The 17,350-nt window shown below is 38.8% G+C and overlaps 1 protein-coding gene and 1 pseudogene across 14 annotated transcripts in view; one reads left to right on the top strand and one right to left on the bottom strand.

Moving 5' to 3' along the window:
• LOC127483472 (ankyrin repeat domain-containing protein 26) overlaps window positions 1-17,350 on the top strand; it is a 225,911-nt gene that overhangs the window by 47,676 nt on the left and 160,885 nt on the right. For 12 of the 14 annotated variants that reach the window (XM_070055977.1, XM_070055976.1, XM_070055971.1 and 9 more), the window contains one exon: window positions 739-876. The exons of the other annotated variants lie outside the window; for them this stretch is intronic. Coding sequence is in view for 1 of the 12 variants with exons in the window: in XM_070055987.1 (XP_069912088.1) it covers window positions 872-876 (5 nt within the window). In the remaining 11 variants the exon portion in view is untranslated. The remainder of the gene's footprint in view (window positions 1-738; window positions 877-17,350) is intronic. 14 annotated transcript variants of the gene reach the window in all.
• On the bottom strand, window positions 3,755-6,052 carry LOC138845034 (zinc finger protein 567 pseudogene; annotated as a pseudogene).

The following is a 17,350-nucleotide window of genomic DNA, read 5'->3' as shown; positions in this document are numbered from 1 at the left end:
CTGGTACTCAGTGCATGTTTTCTCTATAAAGCAATGAAAGGTGAATTGAGTTCAACCATTCACATACAGCTTGATTTAGCCATGTTTATATTAAAATTCAGGCTAAATAGCTGTGAAATTATAATAAAATTATTTAAATGTTTTGTAAAGAAACTTTATTTTACAGTTTCATCTCTGCCTGAATTTGAGAACTGTTTTTGCTATTTGATGACTTTAGCTGTGATTCATGACATTTTTTGTTAAATTTTTAAAATATTTTATTTATTAATTTGAGAGGTAGAGTTACAGACAGTGAGAGGGAGAGACAGAGAGAGAGGTCTTCCTTCCATTGGTTCACTCCCCAAATGGCTGCAACAGCCAGAGTTATGCCAGTCCAAAGCCAGGAGCCAGGAGGTTCATCCAGGTCTCCCACATGGTTGCAAGGACCCAAGGACTTGGGCCATCTTCTGCTGCTTTCCCGGGCCACAGCAAAGAGCTGGATGGGAAGTGGAGCAGCTGGGACTAGAACTGAAACCCATATGGGATGCCAGTGTTGCAGGTGGAGGATTAACCTACTGTGCCACCGCACTGGCTCCATGAAATTAAAAATTAATTATTTCCTGTAAGATACAGGCCCTGGTGCTTTGGTAGGTTGCTTCCTCTTAACAGAATTTTTTAAAAATTGTCACTCTTAAATAAGCCGTTAAACTATTTTTCCTGAAAGCCATGACATGACCAACTTATGAAATATGTCTTTAGGTGAGAGAACAGGAAAACAATCCCCAGAGTTCTCTCTCAAGCCAAGAGAATGCAGAAAAACTACAAGATGAGATGCAACTGATTTACCTTTGCCAAAAAAAGGAGGTAAACATTGCACCAAAGGAAGAGAACTATGAGGTATTTTTCTTTATTTGTTGTCAAATATGCATGTGTATGTTTTCGTATGTGTATAGATCTATACAACCGCTTGCATCATGGAACATATAGGACACTTTTAATCCAAATATGTGTGTATTTTGTAGAAATAGTGGTGGTGGTGACATTTTCAGCCAGTTTGGTAATGTCATGTTAATTCAACTGCGCTTGTCTGTGACTCTCTGAGAGTGGCATTTGCTATGTCCTCTGGGATTCTTGTTCTTCGCAAAAGAAATGACCTGAATTTGCTGCTGGCTACTTTTCTTAGCTTGCTTCCTCTCCATAAAACCTTCAAGGTTCAGACATCTGTGTCTATTCATAATTATTTCTATTTTAATGCAAGCTGCAAAAATGTATTTCATTTAGTTATTTAAATTCATTTTTAAGATTTTATTTTAGGTATACAAAATTATTGTATTCCAGGTACACAGATTTAGGAACATACTGATGCTTCCCACCCTACCCTCCCTTCTGCTCATGCTTCCACCATTCCATCCCCTTCCTCTCCTATTCCCTCTTTTAACTTGTATACTGATCTACTTTCAGTCTATTTATACTCAAAATATTTACCATACACTAAGAGTTCAACAAATAGTAAGAAGATAAAAAAAAAAACACTGTTCCCTAGTAGTAGAGAGCCGTTAGTAATCATCAATGGTCAGATATCAATTTTCACTCCCATATATTACATTTTTGGTATTTGTCTTTTTGGGACTTAGTAATCATCAATGGTCAGATATCAATTTTCACTCCCATATATTACATTTTTGGTATTTGTCTTTTTGGGACTTATTTCATTAATTAGAATGGTTTACATTTGAACCCATTTTGTTGCAAAACACAGTATTTTGTTTCTTTTTAAGGCTGAGTAGTATTCCATGGTGTGTGTGTGTGTGTGTGTGTGTGTGTATGCATGCATATGTATATATATACACACATACATGCAATTTCTTTACCCATTCATCAGGTGATGAACATCTGGTTAGATTCCATATGTTAGCTATTGTGAATTGAACTGCAATAAACATGAGGGTACAGATAAATCTTTCATAAGCTGATTTCATTTCCCTCAGGCAAATTCCTAGTAAGGGGATTGCTGGGTCTTACGGCAGATCTATTTTTCAGGTTTCTAAGGTATCTCTACACTGACTTCCACAATGGCTGTACTAGTTTACATTCCCACCAAAAGTGGATTAGGGTATCTTTTCCCTTACATCCTCACCAGGACGTGTTTGTTTATTTTTCAAGCTAATGAAACATTTTATTGTACATAATAAAAGTGGTATTTTTTAAAAATAATTTCCAGGCCAAATCTGCAGGAATACATGAGGAATGGATTCCACTGAAGTATAATTAGCAATACTTTATGGAATGCATCATTAATCCACTCCACTTCTCATAGTAAATACAGATGCTCACTATAGACTTGAAATGCCTATAACATCAGTAATTCTATTCTTTAAAACAGTACAAATATGCTTATGATGCATAGGAAGATGAAAAAATTTAGACTGGAATGGCATACCATATGTAATGTCAGCTTTTCTAATTTACAGCCAGTTAAGAATTACAGTATATCCAAATAATGCATTTTAAAATCGTATATGACTCATTAGTAAGAGATTTTTCTACTTAATAAATAGGAAAATTTGAATTTTGATATTACATTGAATTTCATCACTTTTCAAGAAAAAAACAGAGTCATAAGTTCAGGTTTTTTTTATAAACAAATACTGACAGCAGTATTTTTATAACAGGAAATTATAAAAAAATACAAATATGCAGCAAAAGGATAAGTATCTAATCTATTCTTAAAATGGAATAGCCTACAAAATTAAAATGAATACACTATGGCCACATGCAATAATGCACAAGTCTTTAAAATGTTGAGTGAAGCAGGACACAATTCATGATGTATGTTCATATATAAAACATGCAAAAAACTGCTTTATGACATTATAAGCCAGGGAAGTGGTAATCTTTGGAGAAAAAACTAGCTACTCTTTTTTTTTTATAGGTAGGTTAACATAAGGTTTATTCAGGACAGAAAATGAATGACGTGACCTCAGGAGACACAAACCCAGTGACTTTTGAAGAGTCTTGGAAAGATTCCAAAGTAATCAAATTTTAGTCAGAATCTATGTACTCCATAACAGTAGATTTTATTTATCATTACACAGTGAACATATATTGATTTGTCCTGCAAAGTGGACTTAGGTAAGTGAGAGCAAATTTCTCCCAGGTTGTTGGCTGCTGTTTTCTTTTTTTTATCTTTTATTTAGTAAATATAAATTTTCAAAGTACAGTTAATGGATTACAATGGCTCCCCCCCATAATTTCCCTCCCACTCACACCCTTCCCATCTCCTGCTCCCTCTCCCATTCCATTCACATCGATTCATTTTCAATTATCTTTATATACAGAAGATGAATTCAGTATATATTAAGTAAAGATTTCATCAGTTTGCACCCACACAGAAACACAAAGTGTAAAATACTGTTTCAGTACTAGTTATAACTACTCTTTATTACACAGAGTACAATGAGGAAGAGTTCAGAGATGTTTTCTTTCTTTTCAAGAGAGACTGATGCTTATAACCACTTTATAATTTGCCTCTGCATGTATTTTTTAATAAAGTATGAGTTAAAAACTTTAAAAAATAGTTCATAGCTAGTAAGAGTTCACTAACAATGATTACACCCATTTCATACACTAGTAAACAGTAGTTATGTAATATGGTACTTAATAATCAGGATTATGTTTGTGATTAAAATTACATAAACATGTAAAACATGCTTTCTTTAAGAAACCATAAAAGTAAAAAATAACTTTGGAATAATTCACAAAGTAATCAAATAATTTACTGCATTTCCGTCTTTTCTGCTTTATGAGTTCTCTGATGGAAAGTGACATTTACCTTGTAATGAAAGAACTTACACACTCATTGCAAACTTCTCACCTGTGTGAGTTCTCTGCTGTACAATGATATTCGTCTTCTAGTGGAAGCACTTTCCACATTCATTACATTTATATGGTTTCTCTCCCATGTCTGTTCTTTGATGATGATTGAGATATGACTTCCTACTAAAAACTTTCCCACTTTGAGGACATTCATAGGATTGCTGCCCTGTGTGTATTTTCTGATGTACAGTGAGGATTGCTTTCTGGCAAAAAGACTTCCCACATACATTACAGATACAGAGTTTCTCCCCTATGTGAATTCTCTGATGTAGAATGAGATTTGTCCTCTGACTGAATGACTTCCAACGTTCATTACATTCATATGTTTTTCCCCTGTATGAGTTCTGTGGTGATCAGTGAGGTATGACTTCATTATAAAGGCCTTCCTACACTGAGGACATTCATAAGATTTCTCTCCTGTGTGTGGTCTCTGGTGTTGCTACAAGGGTTGTCTTTTGGCAGAAAGACTTTCCACATTCATTACTAATGTAAGGTTTCTCCTCATTAAGAGTTTTCTCATGAAGAGCAAGGGTTGTCTTTTGGGAGAAGGGATTTCCCATATTCATTACAAATATATGGCTTTTCCCCTGTATGAGTTCTCTTTTGGACAGTAAGATTTGCCTTTTGGTGAAAGGACTTCCCACATTCTTTACAAATTTTGAGTTTCTCCTCAGTGTGAATCCTCTGATGTAGAGATAGTGTGGTCTTCATTGCTTTCATACGGTTTCTCTTCTGTATTCTCTGACTGAGGTGTGACTTCAATCTGAAGGCATTCCTACATTAGGAACATTCATATGCTATCTCCCCTGTATGTGTTCTCTGGTGATCAGTGAGGGCTATCTTTAAATGGAAAGACTTACCACATTCACTACAAAGGGTTTCTCTCTTGTGTGAGTTCTTTGGTGATCAATGAGATATTACTTCCTTCTAAATGCATTTCTACATTGATGGCACTGATAAGGTTTTTCCTCTGTGGAAATTCCCTGATGTATAATCAATACTGACTTCCTGCAAAAGGATTTCCCATATTCAGAGCATGTATTTTTTTAATATTAGTTGATCTTCTCTTTTTATTGTACACAGATGAGCTTTTCCCCTCTGTATGCTCTGCTATGTGTAATTGTAATTAAGCCTCCCATTTTAAGGAATTATTTCTCACTGCATCATATCCAAATGATTGACTGGAGTTCTCGTCTTCTGATACTGTATAAGCCCTTCATTATGACTGAAAGCCCTAACACTTTGATTATTGGATTTGACTTGAGGATCAATTTTCTCTTGCTTTGTACTGAGGGGTGATTTCCCATGTCCGTTATACTCACTGAGTCTCTTTCTTGCTGGACATAGATTACTGATGATCGATTTTGAAACACTTTCCAAAATCTTTCCATGAATATCATTCAGGAGGTAAGATTTTTGAATTATCAGAATTTTTGCCTTGAGTGATTGACTTTGACTTTTCATATATGTTACTCTTCTCTTTAATTGGTTTCTTATAGTTGATGCATACAATTGATCTAGAATATTTATCGTTATGTTCCTTGAATTTCACTGACAAGTCTTTGGTTTTCTGGTTCTCTTCTAAGGTGTGACCTACAAATGGTGTCCATGGCTCTTCTCCTCATTCCAGTTTGAGGATCATATCAGGCTTGGTCGTGTGACACTGCACAGAGATGAAGTGCCAATAGTTTTCCAACATGATGTCCATGTAAAGAGTCTGCTGAGCAGGAACTAGGTGCTGCCACTCTTCTTGAGTAAAGTCCACAGTCACACCTTTGAATGACACTCATCCCTGTTCCATGGTTTTGAGATTTTCAAGAGATTACCAGGCTTTTCTTTGGGGTCCTCTTTAGAAAAGGGGTGGTTCCTGAGCACTCGATGAGGATTCCATGGTTGGAGGCTGCCTGGGTTGCCTGGGATCCTCTCCAACTGGGACAAATAAGACCCACCAGTGTGTAGGGGCCACAACATGCTTACAGGAAGAACTGAGGAGGCAACTGGAGAAGTTTACCAGCAACATCTGTCTCAGAAGAGATGACTTACACTAAATTATAATGTTACCAGTCTTGTTAGCCTCCTCTTGTCCTTGACTTTTGTCTTGTCTTCCCTTTCCATTTTCCCAATCCATCTGAGCTGGAGATAACCCACCTTTGGCCAAGTGTCAGCAGCCTGAACCTGTGTACTCTTGTGTGGACAGTACTTCTGGGTTCAGAATTATATGTATTACAGTTTGCCTTGTTATAACACATTGGTGCCTTTATGATAAAAATAACTCAGGGACACATGGAATTCAAGCTAATTTACATAGCTGTCACAAGAAAAAAAACACTAAATTTCTGAAGTATTATTTTCATTTAATTTCAGAATCTTAAAACAGAATTCGACCTTGGCCTTGTTTAGCAAAAGTTTAGTTAAACACTAAGTTGGCTAAATAATCTTCTTGAAAGATTTAAACACAATGGATAGAGAAAAATGCTTTCCCTCTAATCATCTTAAAGAAATGGAAGAAGTGAGGGAGAAGGCAAATGATTTCTCCAGCAGTATATATGGCTAAATCCATCAACCACCTTAAACTAGAATTTTTATTATTGACCTCATTTAAAAATAATTGTGCAAATATAAAAAATTGCCCATTTTCTAAACTGAAGACAATTGTAAAGTTACACAAAATATTTTTGAAACCATGAACTTCATTTTAAGAAAGGCCTAACAGAAGTAAATACAAAACAGAAAGTAAACTCCATTTTGTTGCACATGACCAGATCCTGTTTTCTTTACTGCTGTGTAGTATTCCATGGGGTGTACATATCCCATGATTTCTTTATTCAGTCTTCAGTTGATAGGAATTTGGGTTGATTCCATGTTTATTCTACTGTGAATTGAGCTGTGGTAAACATGGAGGTAAAGATAGCTCTTTCATATGCTGATTTTATTTTCTTGGATAAATTCCCTGGATTAGTATGGCTGGGTCATATGGTATCTCTATATTCTTGTTTTTGAGATATCTCCATACTGTCTTCCATACTGACTTTATCAGTTTACATTCCCACCAACAGTGGGTAAGAGTATCTTTTCCCCCACAATCCTCACCAGCATTTATTGTTTGTTGGTTTCTGTATGAAAGCCATTCTGATTGGGGTGAAGTGAAACCTCATTGTGGTTTTGATTTGCAATTCCCTGATGGCTAGTGATCATGAGCATTTATTCATGTGTCTGTTGGCCATTTGGATTTCCTCCTTTGAAAAATGTTTAAGTCCTTTTCTTATTTCTTAACTAGGTTGTTTGTCTTGTAGTTGTGGAGTTTCCTGGTCTCTTTATATATCTGGTTATTAATCCTTTATCAGTTGTGTATTGTTAAATAAACAACAGGAGTCACTCTGTGCTAACTTCCCATGCAGGACTTCTGTCCTCACAGAGTTGTATTATGAAACTTAACAGTAAAGCTTGTTCTCAAAGAATTCATTTTAGCATCTTAAGTGTTGAACTCTATACTTTAGAAAAGAGTTAATCTTCTGTGTATGAAGTTAAATTAAAATCTTAGTAAAAGAACAGACTGGGAATGAGAGAGGGAAGGGGATGTAGGGTAGGTGTATGGGTAGAAGGGTAGGTATGGTGGGAAGAATTACTATGTTCCTAAAGTTGTACTTATGAAATGTATGCAAATAAGGGCTGGCACCGCGGCTCAATAGGCTAATCCTCCACCTTGCGGCGCCGGCACACTGGGTTCTAGTCCCGGTCGGGGTGCCGGATTCTGTCCCGGTTGCCCCCCTTCCAGGCCAGCTCTCTGCTATGGCCCGGGAGTGCAGTGGAGGATGGCCCAAGTCCTTGGGCCCTGCACCCGCATGGGAGACCAGGAGAAGCACCTGGATCCTGCCTTCAAATCAGTGCGGCGCGCTGGCCATGGCAGCCATTGGAGAGTGAACCAATGGCAAAGGAAGACCTTTCTCTCTGTCTCTCTCTCTCACTGTCCACTCTGCCTGTTAATAAAAAAGAAGTGTATGCAAATAAAAAAGAGTCATAATCCACTCAATTTTTTTAAAAAATAAATTAAACCCATTTTCAATCCTTTCTGAAATGAAATGTAGTGATTGACTAGCTAAGCTATGTGCTGTAATCAAACTGTTTAACTACAGTGATTTTAAATGGCAACAGCCCATCTGACTGGGCAGCTTGGCAGTTCTGAATACTTTTGCAAAAATTTCCTTTTTTGAATGCAGAAGACACTAAAGTGTGAAGTGGCCATGCAGTGTTCATCTGTGAATCCTCCATCTCTTTGCCAATCTTGTAGCTAAGGATCTTGTTCCATTCAATCTTACTGCATGTAACTGGCAACTGCATGCAACTGGCTTTGAAAGTAGTGTCAGACATTATCTGATAATTCACTCACAGCAGTCTAGTATTCATTTCTCACAGTTTATGTGGGGAGCAAACCGGACTAGACTGAGTTACTGGAATTAAGGCTTATTCTATGCATCTGCTCTCCCACAATATGGCGCTGGGAGAGAAGTAAACAGCTTCCGCACAGCTGCCTCCAGTTCAACCAATAAACTGTAGGACTTGCTACTGATTGGAGGAGAGCAGCGTACTCGGTGTGTGGGCAGCCGAGTTGGGATTGGCGGAGGAGGACTATAAAGGAGGAGAGAGACGGCATGCACCGGGAACATCTAAGGGGAACATCTAGCTGAAGGAACGCCTGTGCAGCCCCCAGAGAGCCGGCCGGCGGTGTGCCGCTCCCCTGTGGAAGTGGGGAATGTGGCCAGGGGGAACTGCCCTTCCACGGAGGTGGAAGGGATAGTAGCCAACCCGGGAAAAACCAGCAGCAAACCCGGGGAGGGCCGAGCAGATGAAAGAACAGCGCAGGGTCTTGTGTCGTTCCTCCATGAAGAGGGGGAGCGACATAATGGTGCCGTGACTCGGATAGGAAACCTAGGACGGATTAGCAAACTTAGGAGGGAAGAAATGGGAAGAAGTGGGAAATTACCGGAGAGAGACTAGCAAACAACCTAGGGAAAAGCCGGACAAAAAAGGAGCCGGAAGAAGCTATTGAAAGCCTAGGCATAGACTCAGATACGGACTACGGGGGGAAGCTGGGAGAAATCTCTAAGGTCGAAAGCGAAAGTGAAAGCTAGAACAAACAGACTCGGATGCGGACTGTGGGGAGAGGCCAGGAGAAATGAGGGAGGAATATTGTTGGAAGAAAACTTAGGGAAACATACCGGGTAGAGAAAAGTGTTAGGGAAATTGAAGCCGCGGGGGGCAGGCCGAGGCTGAAACGAAAGCCACTTTGGGATTCTCAAGTTAGCCCGGGAATGGGGGGCGAAAAGTTGAAACCAGAAGCTGAAACGTAAGCCAGATTGGGATCCGTCTGATTAGCCCGGGGAGCAAAGGACGGGAAGCCAAACCGTGGGGTGGAGACGTAAGCTGGGTTGAATTCGCCAGGCTAGCCCGGGGAACTTAGATTGAATGCTAGTGGCGGACACGTAAGCTACGCTGTGTTACTCGCGGAAGCCGCCGCGTGCAGAGAGAGCACGGGGCGTGAATAGATAGGGAATGGGGCTGGCGCGAGGCCGTGGTGCAGACGCGAAGGGCGTGGAGACCGCGGAGCGCGCGAAGCCAAGCCGCGCAAAGCCGGGAAGCTGCGCAGATGAGAGAGGCGCGGGCTGAAGCGGCTCAGCCGGGAAGCCGCTGAGAAGTAGCCTCGGGGCGGGCAGCGGGAAGCTGCGGGGATAAGAGAAACAGAAGATAGAAGTAAAATGGGAGAAATAGGAATGCCCGGAGATAGAGAAATAGAGAAATAGAAAGGCCTCCCTACAACACTGCAATGTGAGAGCTTGGATTCGGTCTGCCTGATTAAGTGAGGCGATGAGCACGATGAGCACCTGCGGCGGCTAGCAGCTTATGCACCGCAGGTCACCGAAGACAGGCACGAATTAACATCAGTAAGGCCTCCCCACAAAAAGGCAATGAGAAGGCTTGGATTCGGTTTGCCTGATAGGGCTTGTAAGCCCCTGCAGGCAGAGCAGAGCATGCGCTGCAGGGCACCGAACACAGGCACGCATCAGCGCCTAAAAACCTCCTCACAACATGGCCAAGAGAGGACCCGGATTCGGTTTGCCTGATTGATAGGACTTGTAAGAGCCTGTGGCAACTCTAGCAAGTAGAGCAGAGTGTGTGCCGCAGGACACCGAAGACAGGCGCGTATCAACGCCAAAAATAAAAAGAAAGGGGGATCTGTGGGGAGCAAACCGGACTAGACTGAGTTACTGGAATTAAGGCTTATTCTATGCATCTGCTCTCCCACAATATGGCGCTGGGAGAGAAGTAAACAGCTTCCGCACAGCTGCCTCCAGTTCAACCAATAAACTGTAGGACTTGCTACTGATTGGAGGAGAGCAGCGTACTCGGCGTGTGGGCAGCCGAGTTGGGATTGGCGGAGGAGGACTATAAAGGAGGAGAGAGACGGCATGCACCGGGAACATCTAAGGGGAACATCTAGCTGAAGGAACGCCTGTGCAGCCCCCAGAGAGCCGGCCGGCGGTGTGCCGCTCCCCTGCGGAAGTGGGGAATGTGGCCAGGGGGAACTGCCCTTCCACGGAGGTGGAAGGGATAGTAGCCAACCCGGGAAAAACCAGCAGCAAACCCGGGGAGGGCCGAGCAGATGAAAGAACAGTGCAGGGTCTTGTGTTGTTCCTCCATGAAGAGGGGGAGCGACAAGTTTATATAATTTTTGTAAGTTATTTTGCTATTTGTGCCTCATTAGATTCATTGGGGAATAGATCTTTATGACTCACTAGCTGAACAATACCATCTTCATAGTGAGGAACCTGAATTGTCAAGATACCAATGACCTGAATAATTGAAGGTGTGACTGAAAGCATCCTCTCTGATCTCAAGGGGCCATTCCAAAAGTTTTTTGCTTCAAACTGATGGTTTTCTATGCATGCAATAATGGTTTGCTGTCCATCTATCTTTTTACTCTATACAGTGCAGACCCCCTTTGGATCATGTTCTTTTACATAAGCACAAAGATCAGTTTCTGCTGACCTTCTCCCTTATTAATCACATTTTCTGCTTCTTGGATCTCGGATCAGTTACTTACTTTCTAAAGTGACCAAATTTGAAACAAAGTCTGTTTATGTATACAAAGTCTGTTATCAATATGTTGGATTTAGTCATCTCACCAAACATTTTCATTTACAGCATTTTTGGTTAAACATTTATATTACTAGAGTCTTTTTCGTATCCATGAAGATATGTAGAATTCCAGAGCAACCAAATTATTATATAAATCTTAATATGTATTCTAGATTTTGGATTAACATTGGATTGCCTCTTTTTCTGATCTTCATAACGTTCAATTTTTATGGGAGTAAACAGATGCAAGTTATACTATGCACATGCATGTGTTGCTCCTTTGCTGAGAACATTATAATTATGAATCAGTAACTTAACATCATTAAATACCTCATTAAATTCTCCAGGAGGGGAATGGATGATGAATTTTGCTGCTCTAAGCACTGTCTCCTCATCAAACAACCACTCCTCTAGATCTTCCATCCAACATTTATTGTTTCTTTATTTCTGTATGGGAGCCATTCTAACTGGGTGAGGTGAAACCTCATTATGGTTTTTATTTGCGTTTCCTTGATAGCTAGTGATCCCGAGCATTTTTTCATGTGTCCATTGGCCATTTGAATTTCCCTTTTGAAAAATGCCTGTGAGAGTCTTCTGCCCATTTCTTTACTCGATTGTTTGTTTTGTTGTTGTTGAGTTTTTGAGCTCTTTTATAGAGTCTGAATATTAATCCTTTATCAGTGCCATAGTTCATAAATACTTTATACCATTCTGTCACCTGGTTCTCAGCTTGCTAAAGTTTCTTTTCCAGTTCAGAAGCGTCTCAGCTTCATGTAATCTGATTTGTAAACTTTGGCATTGATTGCCTGGGCATGTGGGGTCTATTCCAAGAAGTTTTTGCCTATGCCAATGTCTTTCAGAATTTTCACTATATTCTCCTCTAGTTATTGGATGTTCTCAGGTCATAGATTTGTATCCTTACCCATTTTGTGTTGATTTTTGTAGAAGATGTAAGGTAGAGATCTTGTTTCATGGTTCTGCATGCAGAGATCCAATATTCCCAGCATCATTTATTGAAGAGACTGTCCTTACTTCAGGGATTGTTTTTAGCTCCTTTGTCAACAATTACTTGGTTGTACATATGTGGATTGATTTCTGGAGTTTCTATTCTTCACTTGATCTTAGCCAAAAGGCTGAGAAGTGATGGAGTTTATATTCTTGTCCATTGGTCTACATGTCTATTTCTATGACATAAATTTGGCCTTTAGAAAAATGGCTCTGTGACCTCTACAAAGGTATAATCTCTCTGACCCTTTACTACATTCTTGTGTGACATTAGATAGTTGAAATAAGTGGGTGACTTTTATACCTTTCAAAATTGTTTTGAAGAATCAAGCTTTTTGAAAAAAGTTGCATGCGACCAGATTAAGCAAACTGATGAAAGTAGAGATGTGTGACTAAAAGAGGACTGAGGCTCTAAAACTGGCTTCCTTATGCCTTCAACTTGCAGTGTCCTCTGTGGAAACTTAGACTTCTGTAGAACCTCAGTGAAAACTGGGAGAATCCTTGTAATCAGCAAAAATGCTCTGGGACATTATTACATTGTTTTCCAGTTTAGAATTCCCTAATTTAAAAAATGCTAATTTATTTGAAAAGCAGTTACATACAGGTGGGTAAAATAGCAATAAAGATAGACATTTCACAGCTGCTGGTTCACTCATAAAATATCCATGGCAGCTGAGAGTGAACCCCATCAGAACCAGAAGCCAAAAATTCCATCTAGGTCTCCCATGTGGGTGACAAGCACCCAAGGATTTGAATGATCATCTGCTGCCACCCAGAGTACTCATTAGGAGGAAGCTGGATTCTAAAGTGTTGCTAGGAATAGAACGCATCCACTCCAACATGGGTTGCACATGTCCCAAGTGGTATCTTAACCACTGTGCCTAACACTTGCATCTGAAAGATACATCTAAGTACTCATCTAACACCTGCTCGTTTTCCCTCATCAGTAGGACTAAATCACCCTAACCTCCTCCTTTCCAAGACAAAGCCAGAGATAGCCTCAACACTCAGGGCTCTTTTCCTAAGCTATTCCCTTTCTGGAATAGTTTCCTCCCACGCCCTGACTGTCCTTTGAATGGCGGAGCTTCGGTGTCTTACCTAGAATCTCTTTCTCAGAGACAGTTGACCTCAGCTGTCATTGATACCAAGTATTTCAGGGTCAGAGGTGGACTGGAGAATTTATGTAGGGGAAGGCTGCTCCAGGGGTGGATTAGCGGCAATTCCTTCTACTTTGTATTATTAATATAAGAAATAGAAGAAAAAAGTGAACTCTGCTTAAATTTGTTTACCAAAGCTGTTCTTCAGTACAAGGCATGCAATTTTTCAAGCAGTGTATTCTACTTTTCACCTTGTAAAATTTACATTTACAAATAGTTTTGTGAGTGAGGCATAAAAGCATAAGATCTATTTACATAGAAAGGACACTTTTAGGAAAAGAATTTTTAGGGGGAAAGGTAACATCATATTGGTAACAGAAAATGTGATTCACACTTTACATAGTTTTCATGTGATACATTCTTTGAGTAAGGCCTTCCCTTCCATCTGGCACTGAATTTTTAACTTTCATAATACCTAGCTTGCTCATTGCCCTATTTTTCATTTCTATAAAGCTTTTCCATAAAGCTCTTTTCACAGAAACATTATGAAAAACTCCCTCAAAATATTGAAGAAGTTGCCAGTCGAAAGCATTTGTCATCACACCAAAATCTTGAAAAGCATTGGATATCATACTGTCCTTATTACTGTCCTTAAGCAACACAGGGCTATTTTAGGCCCTGTTTGGGGCATTTAATGAGATATTATATTTTCCCATTTATTTCTTTGAAAGGCAGAGTGACAGGGATGTAGAGAGCTCCTCTATTCAATCTATTCTATCCAATTCTGTTCTATTTAATCCCCAAATGCCTGAAATAGTCAGGGCTGGACCAGGATAAAACCAGGATCCAGAAACTTCATCAGATGTTAGATGCCTAAAGATTTGAGCCGTCATCAGCTGCCTCACCAGGCAGATGAACACTAAACTAGATTATATGCACAGTAGCAAGGATTCAAACTGACATTTCAGTATGGGATAACAGCAACTCAAGTGGTGCCACCACACAGATCCCAGGATATCATTACTTTTAAAAGCTTCAGTAAAAACACCCTAGATGAAAACACTTGACATACAGTGTGAAATATTCCCACAATTTCATAATTAAGTAAATAAAACTAAAATTAGCCAAGCAATTGAAACATTGGTCCTAACTTCTGAGGAGAAATCAAAGTTATAATTACAGAGCTACATCTTTTTCCTTATTTATAACCTAGGTAGTCATGAATCATGAACTAACTTGAACAATAGCTGTTACCTGTATTGAACGTTTTTCCAGCAAATATTGGCTCTTAGAACAGATAGTATGGCATATTCATTTAATATTTTGCCAGTAGAATTTTCTCCTGACATCCTGAGAGTATCATTTCCTCTATGCATGTACTTAAGATTCTGTGCTGAAAACTGAACATAGAATATATTTTGTTTTTAGTTTTAATTATTTTTTATTCTATTTAAAGCAGAAAGAGAGAGGGTCAGAGAGAGACAGAGATCTTCCATCTGCTGGCTCTCTCCCCAGATGTCCACAACAGACAGGGCTCAGCTAGGCTGAAACTAGGACACAGAACTCAATCTCCCATGCAGGCGGTAAAGCCTCGAGTCCTTGAGTCATTTTCTGTCTTCCCAGGGTGTGCGTTACCAGTAGTGGGAAGATGACCCAAACCAGGTTCTTGGATGCAGATGCACTAAAACTTGCTCTTATTAAACTTTAAATTTTTAATTTTCTACAAGTGGATTCTAGAAAATTCAATTTAAGGGAAAATAAAGCAACAAAATTCACTTAATTTTATAAAGGACAGATTTTTCCTAAGAATACCCAAAAAGTTCATTTAGTTTAAACCATGACTTGATATTTTAACCTTCTACTGCTAAGATGAAACAGCACACTTCTAAAATAATGTATACCAACAGCCTTATACTAATTGTACTTTATATTAGATTAGTGAAATAGCATTACACAAAACTGCTGTCTATTAGGTAATCTTAAAATCATCAAGAATCTTATTAGATGTGATTTTTGTATTAAGTCGTCTTCAAGTTGGGTCTATAAGGCCTCATTTTCTAAGTAATGCATGATTTGCATAATGATGTATCCTATTGGCTGTAAATGGGATAAATAACATTTCACTTCAGATGCTAGAGGAGATACAAATTTAAATAGAGAACTAGATGAGGTATATTGCTATAATTTGTTAATTGAATTTGGATGAATTGTCTTCTGAAATCAAATATATATTGGAAGTAACAGCACTTTCCATTGCTTGGTTAATAGAAATGACATGAAAGATATTTCCTTGATGAACCTCATGAAATATGTGAAAACATATACATGATAATGAAGAATGTATCTATTTTTAATTTAGTCATCACATTCCATAGCTTTTGAAAAATCTCAGAGCCTATGCATCTCTTATTTCTGAATGGATACTTTTGCATCTCCGTGGTACTGCCAGCCCACACAGTACAATTCAAAGAACACAACAGCACTATCAGCTTCTCAGGTTATGGGAGAGATACTAAGCCCCAAACACCCAATCACCCGTGAATATTTAGGCAGCTACATTTCATGAAGCTGTGATTGGCTGGTGACCTCTGGACATTTACTTTAACAGTGGTTTATCTTTTCCTCTAGGAAGAACTCCAAATTCCTTAGCATGGAATAAAACCATTTAAGTCACTTTGGCTCTTGCTAGTCCAAACTAGACTCTTTAGAATTCCATCCATTTTCTTCCTCACCTCTAACTTTTTGCAAGTCTTATGTTTCTCCCTCTTTCTGATACACATTTTCACTGTCTTCTTGGTGTAAAATTACATGATGCTTGAACCAAATTTTCCACAATATTGGTACAAAATTAGGACACATGCCCCTTCTGTGTGTTGTAGCAATAAACTATTTTATTCCTTTATTCCTGTCATCCCATCTATGACTCCGAATGGAAATGACCTGATTGTGCTGTTGGGTTTGTTTATGATTATTGATGGATGGACTGTCATCCTCATTACTTACCACATGTTTGCTGAACAAATGAAAACCAAGAGTTCCAAGTCTTAACACAATGATAACTAATTGCATACATAACTATGGGCAAACTGTGTATAGTAGCGATTTTGTTTTGTAGTCATAGTCATACCTATATATTTTTTCTTAACCGTGTTAGGGTTCTCAAACTTTAAAATACTGACTTAGACTTCATTAACTGTGAAGTCTTCCAGATAAAAAACAGAATTATTATTATTTCTTCTTTTCAGGCATTGATGAACTGGAATCTGAAGCTTATCAACTACTCCTTTCACATATAATGAGAAGTCAAATCTAAATCATTATCTAGTGCTGAAAATGCAAGAATGTGTTAATATTTAAAATAAAAATTATATAATCTGGAGATAAATGTTCCTGATTATACTTTTTACATAATACTTTAGATTTTTCTACTAAATATATGATTGTGAAAATTCTCTTTAAAAGAAAACACTTTTGAATTATGTGTGCTTGATCAAAAAATCCAGCTTTCTAAAATATTTATTTGGAAAGATGAAAGACAGGGAAAAAGCGAGAGAGAAAGGGAGGGGAAAGACAGTACTCCCTCCCACTGGTACACTGATCCTTGGGGCAAAGTCAGTTGCCAGGAACTCAGTTCAGGTCTCTCACATGGGTGGCAGAGATCTCAACAACTTAAATGGATAGCCCCTGCCTCCCACAATGCACTTGTCACAGGAAGCTGGAATCAGGATTACAGCTGAGACTCAACCTAAATTTCTCCAATATGGATTGCAGACATTCCAAGTAGTGTCGTAACTGCTGTATCCAATGCTGGGCCCTATATAGCATTTGAAAACTTTTCTGAGGATCTGTAAGTTACTCTTGAGGAGGTTTTGCAAATGCAAACCAGTGATACTAATAGACCCAGTGTGTCCATATGCCAGCTGTTAAACTGTACCCAAATTGTTATTGATAATTTAGTAGTTAATTGTGACTTGTTTGTATTTGTAAATTTTTGTCATTATAAACAAACCTAAATATTTAGATATCTTTTTGGTACACCAGTGCTGTGGGCATTATCGATGTTTGGATATATTGCAAACATTATAATATCCCCAAACTTACAGAATTTCAATTTTATGCACTGATGCTAATAGAGCTTTCTTTACAGGGAAATTATGTTTACCTAAGCTTTTCATGTGTTCTGTTTGTTTATTTTTTTATTAACTTTTTAGAAACAATCTTTTTTAAAAGATTTATTTATTTGAAAGAGTTACAGAGAG

Source organism: Oryctolagus cuniculus, chromosome 13, assembly GCF_964237555.1.
Source record: "Oryctolagus cuniculus chromosome 13, mOryCun1.1, whole genome shotgun sequence".
NCBI classification, from domain to species: domain Eukaryota; kingdom Metazoa; phylum Chordata; class Mammalia; order Lagomorpha; family Leporidae; genus Oryctolagus; species Oryctolagus cuniculus.
Note: the sequence above shows the minus strand (reverse complement) of the source record. Positions and strands in the feature narration are given on the sequence as shown.